The sequence below is a fragment of the Engystomops pustulosus genome, chromosome 8 (genome assembly GCF_040894005.1).
Source record: "Engystomops pustulosus chromosome 8, aEngPut4.maternal, whole genome shotgun sequence".
Taxonomy (NCBI): Eukaryota; Metazoa; Chordata; class Amphibia; order Anura; family Leptodactylidae; genus Engystomops; species Engystomops pustulosus.
The window spans coordinates 6,351,619-6,361,624 of NC_092418.1; the positions used below are offsets into that span (position 1 = coordinate 6,351,619).

Below are 10,006 nucleotides of genomic sequence, written 5' to 3' on the forward strand. Positions count from 1 at the left end.
ATTTCATTCAATGTGGTATCTTGATTTAGTATTGGAATGTACTTTTGTATAATATTCTTTATCTTGTTAAATTGTGGACTATACGGTGTGCTAAATGTGGGGATACTTTGTGTCTTTCCTGTTCTGTTATTTTTGACTTTCGTTGAACTGCTTGATAAAAGTTGTTGTCTTTTGATTTTATTGACTCTGTTTCGGGAAGTGGACAGAAGTTTTCTGGAATATCCTCTTTTGATTAATTTATTTTCAATATTAATAGCATTATCCTGAAAACTAACATCGTCTGAACATATTCTTTTCGCACGAAGAAGCTCTCCATAGGGGATGGCATGTATGGTGTGAATGGGGTGACAACTGGTAGCACATAATGTGGAATTGCCTGCTAAGGGCTTTGTAAACATAGATGTTTTTACTGTTTTGGATGATGTAGATGCTGTTAGTGAGATATCAAGAAAATTAATTTTGAGAGATGGATTTTCATTGGTGAATTTTAAATTGACATTGTTATTGTTTATATATTTGATGAAATTTGAAAATGTAAAGGAGTCACCTTGCCATACTAAAATGATATCGTCCACATAACGACCATAGTAAATTATATTGTGTGAAAAAGGATTGTGGACAGAAAAAATGAATTGTTCTTCCCACCATGCAACGAATAATATGGCTAACGATGGTGAAAATTTTGACCCCATTGGGGCTCCGCAGATTTGTAAAAAGAATTCTTTGTTGAACATAAAAAAATTATGTTTTAACAGAAATTCGATTGCAAGTAAGATGAAGATCTGAAGATTGGATTCGTACATACTGTATTTTGTTAAGTGATATTTGATGGCATCTATGGCAGTATGGTGGGGGATGCATGAATATAAGTTGACCACATCACAAGTGGCAAATCTGAAAGTATTCTGCCAAGCGAAATCGTGAAATGTTTTGAGTATGTCAGATCCATCTTTGAGAAAGCCTGGTGTACGTAACACTAAGGGTTGGAGATGAACATCAACCCAGGCACTGAGCCTCTCATTGAGAGACCCAATGCCTGAGATGATGGGACGGAGGGGTGGCGGAAAAATATCTTTGTGCGTTTTTGGAAAACCGTGGAATATGGGTATACTTGGGTTGTCGATTAGTAGATTATTTAGCCAGGTGGGGGCCGTCATGGAACGTGGTGGAAATATATTATTTTGGAAGATCCAACATATGTCCAAATGTGGCCACTCAAGGGATTGACTATTTTTCCAGCATGTCACAATATTTTATACTTTCTACATATGAAATGCCTGGGGACATTAACACAACACAAATGTTCTTAGGAGCCGTAGAAGATTCTTGGTGATGCTTATGGTTGAGGTAGGTCACCACCCCAGCCACTGATGGTCATTTCCAGTGGTCCTGAGATATGTCCTGAGCCTTGGTCCTCACTGGGCTCCATTCTCTGATGTATCAGATAGATTATTGTTATTGTTACAAACCCAACTTAAAGAGACTTTCAGTAATCATCCAGTTTTGGTTCAGTATCTTGAGGCTTCATTAGACAACACTTTGATACTGGTCAGGTGATAGTCTTCAAGACGATGCCACCACTGTGGCCACAGAGACCAGCAGTGACCAGAGCCATAGCCCCGGATGTGAGGGAACAATATATGGAAGTATAAGTTCCTTCATTGTTTTACAGGACCCCCTGCTGGTCTAAAATATGCAAATCTCAGAAATCCCTTTAAGATTCCCGACATGTCCTTACCTGAGGCTAGAATGAGATCCCTCTGCTCGGTCTAGATCTTGTAGTACATTTCTCTCTGCAGGAACTGATGGAGCAGAAGAAGCATGAGTTCTGTAAAGTGAACGAGGCAAAGTCCCGGGAAGTGTGTGAAGCTCTGATCAAGAAGTTCTCCGGAGAGCACGAGGCGGCTTTACGTCAAGGGGCGTACACCAATCGAGGCGGCCATGAGAAATTCAAGAAAGACTTAAAAGAAATAGAGGAGAAATATAACATGGAACCCGGGAAAGGTGTTCAGGTCGGTGCTTTAGTTGGATGTCACAAAATGGCTGCCACATGAGACCCGCCCTCATTGGTTAGATATTGGGAGGCTAAAGGATTTTTGATCATGTCATAGCCTTCTGATCAACCTCATGTTCTGGATGAGGCCAGACATTGCATAAGTGGTCATGACATCATCAAAGGTCCATGAATATCTAGAATCTACCCCCGGAGGTGTCTTGGACTTTCACAACAAACATGTCGGTAATTTTGTAAAGTGGAGAACCAGAGGAGGTGTGAGTCCTGCACTTAGCTTCAGTGGTGGAGATGAAGTCCATATTTCTGTAGGCCAAGTCTTTATCATGTATTTTCTATACCTGTTTACCTGCGTAGGCCGCAGCCGTGCTCCAGGAATATCTGGCATCTAAGGAATCCATCGGAATCACCATCCTGAAAAGTGACGAAGCCTTGACTGAGAAAGAGAAAGAACTGGAAGGTGAGGGATCACGTCTACTGACATTTATAGGCCCTGGGTCCGGTGGTTATCAGTAATTTATCCTCCACTCCCTGTCTTAAAGGGGATGTCCTGAGGTTAAAAAACATGGCTGCTTTTCTTCCAAAAACAGCGCCACACCTGATCGTGGTAAGTGCCGGTACTGTACCCCAGTTCTATAGAGGTGAATGGAGATGAGTTGCAATACCATGCACTTTCCATGGTCAGGAGAAGAGCAAGTTTTGGAATAAAAAAGCAGCCATGTCTTTCAACCACTTTAAAGAGAACCACCTCTACCAACTTCCACTCTCACACTGCTGTGCTCTTAGATCTGTGCATCAAGTTTCTCCAGAGATTTCTCCTCTAGTGTGTGTACAAGATGTAGCAGGCTTGTGGTTGTAGACTATCAGTCCCTCATAGAAGAAGCAAAAGCTGTAGAGCAGTTCAGTACAGAGAGCGGCAACAAGAGCACAGCAGTGTGAGGACAAGCCCCAGTACAATCCTGGAATATAATCCATATATCACAGTCCTGCTGCTACTAACAACATACACAGCCATATGATTGCACATCTCTTTCCAGGGGCAATACCCAACACTGTTGGTAGAGAGCACAGAGCACAGCAGTGTGAGGACACAAAGGTATGGTTCACACATCTCTCCAGGGACAATATCTAATAGGGTCAAGTTTGAATCTTCTTGTCCTGGTTTTTACATAGTGTTTCCACTACAAGGACTTGATGCTCCATAAAATACACAAGTTTTTTGTGCAAAGTTTTTGCCCGATTGGAGGAACAAAAGAGTCAGACAATAAGTAGCCCTGCTCACAGTAACACCAGCTTTTCCACAATTCTTTCCTCTGCAGAGGAGAACACGAGGAAGAAGGTCCAAGAGATGGAGCAAAAAGTGAAGGAACTGGAAGAATTGAAGAAGACTGAGAAATCTAAAGACCAGCAGATATCTGTAGAGAAGAACATGATGGGTGTGCTGGAGAAGATAGCCGAAGAACGAGAACTCATGAAGTGTGAACTGAGACGGGTGATTGCCGAGAAGGAGAGGGTAAGGTCCTTTTACTAAAATATCTGGAGGAGGAAGTGCTCATCATAGATACTTATCCTTTCTATGTTATCATTTGACTCTACCAGTGTAGGAACACTAATGGTCAATGCAACCATAAAGACGAGGCTGATAATGGTCTCATCTCTTTCACTGTCCTCCGATGGCAGATGTCAGATCATCGATAGTTTGGCCTTGTTACGTTACAACAATTTCACATCATCAACCAGAGCGTGAAGCCTGGAGTAGAATCACATGGTCGCCCCATAGAAGTGAAAACACGAGATAGAACTTGTAGGCCCAACCTTCTCATGAAGAGGTTCTAGAAGTCCAACCCCGGTGCTCCAACACTTATCTTACTTCCTTTAAAGTTGCTTTCCAAATACCTAGAGAGATGGGATCAGGTTGGGGACAAAAAACCCACAAACGTACCCTGTTCATCCTTCCTTGTGGCCATGGTACTTATGGTCGATGCAACCATAAAGACGAGGCTGATAATGGTCTCATGTAGGAGGCTCTTCCACTGTCCTCCGACGGCAGATGTCAGATCATCGGATCATGGTCATGGTCAGATCATGGTCGCCCCATAGAAGTGAAAACACGAGATAGAACTTGTAGGCCCAACCTTCTCACGAAGAGGTTCTAGAAGTCGGACCCCGGTGCTCCTTATACGACTTCCTTCCACATTGTAGGACTTAATACCACATTTCTAAAAGACCCTGTTCCTCTGTTCCCTCTGAGGATTAAGGACAGGCCTCCTCAGGCTTCCGGATCACGATTGTAGAAGATTTCAGAAGCAGATTATGAGCGTCTTCCACTTCTACTCCTTTCAGACAAGCAATTTGACAAGAAAAATCCACCCCAATTCTATGTCAAAATCAGTTTTTCAATCATGGATGTTGATCCTTCTGTCCATGATTCCTCTCGAAATTTGTGAGGTTTCTTTTAAAGTCAAGGGGCAAATCTGCTCCAGTGGGAACTTGTCTGAAACTGAAAGGGAGAGGTTTTGCACTTGTTCCTCCATGTGAACCAGACGTAAGACCCCATCCACCCCATAGTAGACTTCTATGTCCCTGCCTTGATGTGCACCTTCTGCTTCTTGTTGTTTCCCAGGAGCGAGATTCCTACCTGAAACAGGGGATGCAAAAACAGGCCATGATGTACCAGGCGCAGATCGATGACTGTCAGGAGAAAGAGGAGTCACAGGAGCCTGAGTGGTACGCGCCCATCGTAGACAAATTCAAGAGCGTGGTCAGTTACATTGCCCCCACCATTATCGACTTGGCAGGAAAAGCGGTCAAGACTAAAGCGATACGAAAATGGAGAGAATTCAAGAGCAGCAATAAATCCTGAAGAAGCACGAGTGTCACAGGTGTCCCTGCCATCCATGCTGCGGATCACAAGCACACCCGTGCCCCTCTCCGTGGTGGCGCTACCCCGTCCCCCGGCCTACACTTGCCTCACCACTCTCCTGCCCCCGTCCAGACTAGGCCGAGCGTGCGTCCCCACTCCCTAGGGCGTACAAGCGCCAGCACTCACAGATTTAAAGGGTCAGCGCACCACGGATTGGCGTCTGCACTTCCGGGTTTCCCATAAAGACCCGCGGCTCCCTTCAGTCCCCGCTGGATCTTTGAGCTTCATGCCATTGAGAAAGCTTCCCTCCTGCGTTCCTGTTCTGCTCTCCCGTTGTGACCTCGGACTTGACCCTGGTTCTGCATCTCTGCCGCCTGTCCTGACGACCTGCCTGTATCTGACCACGAGCCCGGACTCCGATTCTGTGCTGCGACCTTGGCTGCCACCGCGGGCTAGTCGCACCTGTGGAACGGCCTGGTGGCAAGTCCATCCCGCCTTGTGGCGGGCTCTGGTGAAGACCAGGTGCCACTTAGACTCCGGTCCCAGGAGTTGGCTAGTACCATCTCCCCTGGTGGTCCAGGGGGTTCACTGACCGCGAGTCCTGACAACAAGAACTCGCATTACAGGACATCTACCACCAGGATACCCAGCACACTGACATACTGGTGTGCACCCCCTCTGGCAAGATCCGCTCTTTTTTAAGCTTTCTATGCCCTTGTTTTGAAGAAAATAGGGCTATAAAAATGATGCAAATGATCCTGAGGATCTCCCGACTCTCCTAGAACCCCTCAGGCTCATTTTCATAATTCTGAAATCTTTTTTTTATAAAAACCAATCTAAAGAATCGAAAAGAAGAGCGGATCCTGCCAGAGGGGGCGCACACCAGTATGTCAGTGTCCTGGGTTTACAGTCCTGGTGGCAGAGGTCCTTAAATAAAGTGAGATTACCCCTAACCCCACAAAAGATCCTAAATCCACTAATTCCCCTCAGGATTATGGAGTCTTATCTTCTGAAGCCGTGTGTAGATTAGTGCAAAAAATATTGTTACATTTTGTAACAATTTCTGTCTCTTACGCATCAAATTAAACAAATAAAGCAAAATTTCAAGCAGACTGCACAAAGAAAAATGAAGTGCTACCGTTTTGTGTCTGGAGCCCCTGTCTAGTCCCGTTCTGCGGTCACCACTACTCCAAAGCTTTATACTGATAACCTACAGCCTGTTCAGTGCACATGGGGGGAGGGAGCTGGATGAGTGTGGAGGAGAGGAGACTGACACAGGCGCACACAGGCTGCAGCTGCCCCTCCCCCGGGACTCACTGCTGTAAAAATAAACTATTATAAAGTACTGAAATGATTCAGAATGCTGACATTTTGATAATCGGCAAAGCCGGGGCTATTGGAACCTGTCACCAGCAAAAACTCACATACCTGGTGACAGGTTCAATCTAAGGTTAAAACATGACTATTCTCTAAGCAATCACACACTGCTCCCCCTGCCTTCTAACCATGGGGACAGTCTCTCCTCAACACTCACACTGCCCCGCCCCCCCTCATCCTTTGCCCAGAGGAGACAGTTCCCGGTGTCAAATGGGAGGTGAGCAGTCTGTCCCCAATGTCAGATGGGAGCGGAGCAGTGTAAAAGCACTAAGAGGGGACTGTCCTGGAGGACAGATATGAGAGGGAGCAATGTGAGAGTGCTGAGAGGGGACTGTCCTCGAGGACAGATAGGAGAGGAAGCAATGTAAGAGTGCTGAGAGGAGACTGTCCCTGAGGGCAGATAGGAGAGGGAGCAATGTGAGAGTGCTGAGAGGAGACTGTCCCTGAGGGCAGATAGGAAAGGGAACAATGTCAGAGTGCTGAGAGGAGACTGTCCTCCATGTCTGATTGAAAAGGGAGCTCTGTGAAAGTGCTGAGAGGGGACTGTCCTCGAGAACAGATAGGAAAGGGAGCAGTGTGAGAGTGCTGAGAGGGGACTGTCCTCGAGAACAGATAGGAAAGGGAGCAGTGTGAGAGTGCTGAGAAGGGACTGTCCTTGAGAACAGATAGGAAAGGGAGCAGTGTGAGGGTGCTGAGAAGGGACTGTCCTCGAGAACAGATAGGAAAGGGAGCAGTGTGAGAGTGCTGAGAGGGGACTGTCCTCGAGAACAGATAGGAAAGGGAGCAGTGTGAGAGTGCTGAGAAGGGACTGTCCTTGAGAACAGATAGGAAAGGGAGCAGTGTGAGGGTGCTGAGAAGGGACTGTCCTCGAGAACAGATAGGAAAGGGAGCAGTGTGAGAGTGCTGAGAGGGGACTGTCCTCGAGAACAGATAGGAAAGGGAGCAGTGTGAGAGTGCTGAGAGGGGACTGTCCTCGAGAACAGATAGGAAAGGGAGCAGTGTGAAAGTGCTGAGAGGGGACTGTCCTCGAGAACAGATAGGAAAGGGAGCAGTGTGAGGGTGCTGAGAAGGGACTGTCCTCGAGAACAGATAGGAAAGGGAGCAGTGTGAGAGTGCTGAGAGGGGACTGTCCTCGAGAACAGATAGGAAAGGGAGCAGTGTGAGGGTGCTGAGAAGGGACTGTCCTCGAGAACAGATAGGAAAGGGAGCAGTGTGAGGGTGCTGAGAAGGGACTGTCCTCGAGAACAGATAGGAAAGGGAGCAGTGTGAGAGTGCTTAGAGGGGACTGTCCTCGAGAACAGATAGGAAAGGGAGCAGTGTGAGTGCTGAGAGGGGACTGTCCTCGAGAACAGATAGGAAAGGGAGCAGTGTGAGGGTGCTGAGAAGGGACTGTCCTCGAGAACAGATAGGAAAGGGAGCAGTGTGAGAGTGCTGAGAGGGGACTGTCCTCGAGAACAGATAGGAAAGGGAGCAGTGTGAGGGTGCTGAGAAGGGACTGTCCTCGAGAACAGATAGGAAAGGGAGCAGTGTGAGAGTGCTGAGAGGGGACTGTCCTCGAGAACAGATAGGAAAGGGAGCAGTGTGAGGGTGCTGAGAAGGGACTGTCCTCGAGAACAGATAGGAAAGGGAGCAGTGTGAGAGTGCTTAGAGGGGACTGTCCTCGAGGACAGATGGGAGAGGGAGCAGTGAGAGGGGGTGTCACTCCCACGGCAGCAATCCCTCTGCTTCTTCTCGCAGTGCGGGCACGTGACCCCCGCACAGAGCGCACACATGCCAGGTGTACAGCCACTGGGGACACTGCAAAGGGGCTTAAGCGCCGGCGGCCGCGACACACGGAAGGACTGCCGACCCTCCACTGACAGCAATGACGAGGGAGGGGGGCAGCAGGAGGCTGTGAACTAAAGCGGAGCTGCGAGAGCCATCCCTCTGCTTCACTCTGTATGGGGGCGCAAAGCACCTCAATAAGGGGTACCAGGGCACAAGGCAAATACCACTCACCAAACGCTGCAGGCAGCTCAAAGAGTGCGGGCAAGACGAAGTGCCCACTCAGCGCCGAGCCTAATAATGGCTACCCTAGGGGAGGAGTGGAAGGAAGGAGAGAGATAACTAACACCCAATGATAACCCCTTGCCACCCCCAGTCCGTGGGCACCCTCCCTATACAGTTGGGGGCACCCTCCAGAGCATTGTCCAGCATGGATGTCACTGTAACAGACCCTCAGCTGAGAGCAGGACCAGCTATGCACAGGGTTCTACATTATCTGGGCTGGAAACAATTGTATTCAGCAGTTGCAAATTGTGTACATAAACTTCCTGTTCTCATATTTCTACAATATGTACACCCCCTGCACATAGTACACACTGCACATAGTACACACCCTGCACACAGTACACACACTGCACATAGTACACCCCCTGCACATAGTACACACTGCACATAGTACACCCACTGCACATAGTACACACTATACATAGTACACACTACACATAATACACCCCCTGCACATAGTACACACTGCACATACTACACCCCCTGCACATAGTACACACTGCACATAGTACACACACTGCACATAGTACACCCCCTGCACATAGTACACACTGCACATAGTACACCCACTGCACATAGTACACCCCCTGCACATAGTACACACTATACATAGTACACACTACACATAATACACACACTGCACATAGTACACACACTGCACACAGTACACACACTGCACATAGTACACCCCTGAACATAGTACACACTGCACATAGTACACCCCCTGCACATAGTACACCCCCTGCACATAGTACACCCCCTGCACATAGTACACACACTGTACATAGTACACAGGACGCTGCACATAGTACACACTGCACATAGTACACACCCTGCACACAGTACACACGCTGCACATAGTACACACTGCACATAGTACACACCCTGCACACAGTACACACACTGCACATAGTACACAGGACACTGCACATAGTACACACTGCACACCCTGCACATAGTACACACCCTGCACACAGTACACACACTGCACATAGTACAAACTGCACACAGTACACACCCTGCACATAGTACACACTGTACATAGTACACCCTGCACATAGTACACCCCCTGCACATAGAACACACCTGCACATAGTACACACTCTGCACATAGTACACACTTCACATAGTATACACCCTGCACATAGTACACACCCTGCACATAGTACACACCCTGTACATAGTACACACCCTGAACACAGTACACACACTGCACATAGTACACCCTGCACATAGTAAACACACTGCACATAGTACACACCCTGCACATAGTACACACCCTGCACACAGTACACACACTGCACATAGTACACCCTGCACATAGTACACAGGACGCTGCACATAGTACACACTGCACATAGTACACACCCTGAACATAGTACACACCCTGCACTGCACATAGTACACACACTGCACATAGTACACCCTGCACACAGTACACCCTGCACACAGTACACACACTGCAAATAGTACACAGGACGCTGCTCATAGTACACACCCTGCACACAGTACACACACTGCACATAGTACACCCTGCACACAGTACACACCCTGCACATAGTACACCCCCTGCACGTAGTACACACCCTGCACATAGTACACCCCCTGCACGTAGTACACCAGTGCACATAGTACACACTGCACATAGTACACACTGCACATAGTACACACTGCACATAGTACACACTGCACATAGTACACACCCT

General features: G+C 47.7%; 1 protein-coding gene across 1 annotated transcript in view; it reads left to right on the forward strand.

Annotated features, from left to right (window-relative positions):
* The window catches only part of LOC140076298 (guanylate-binding protein 1-like), a 31,538-nt gene extending 25,557 nt beyond the window's left edge, over nt 1-5,981 (forward strand). The window contains exons 8-11 of the mRNA XM_072122867.1: nt 1,800-2,012; nt 2,369-2,471; nt 3,331-3,524; nt 4,635-5,981. Of these exons, the coding sequence (XP_071978968.1) occupies nt 1,800-2,012; nt 2,369-2,471; nt 3,331-3,524; nt 4,635-4,874 (750 nt within the window). The 3' untranslated portion in view covers nt 4,875-5,981. The remainder of the gene's footprint in view (nt 1-1,799; nt 2,013-2,368; nt 2,472-3,330; nt 3,525-4,634) is intronic.
* Nucleotides 5,982-10,006: the final 4,025 nt, after the last annotated feature.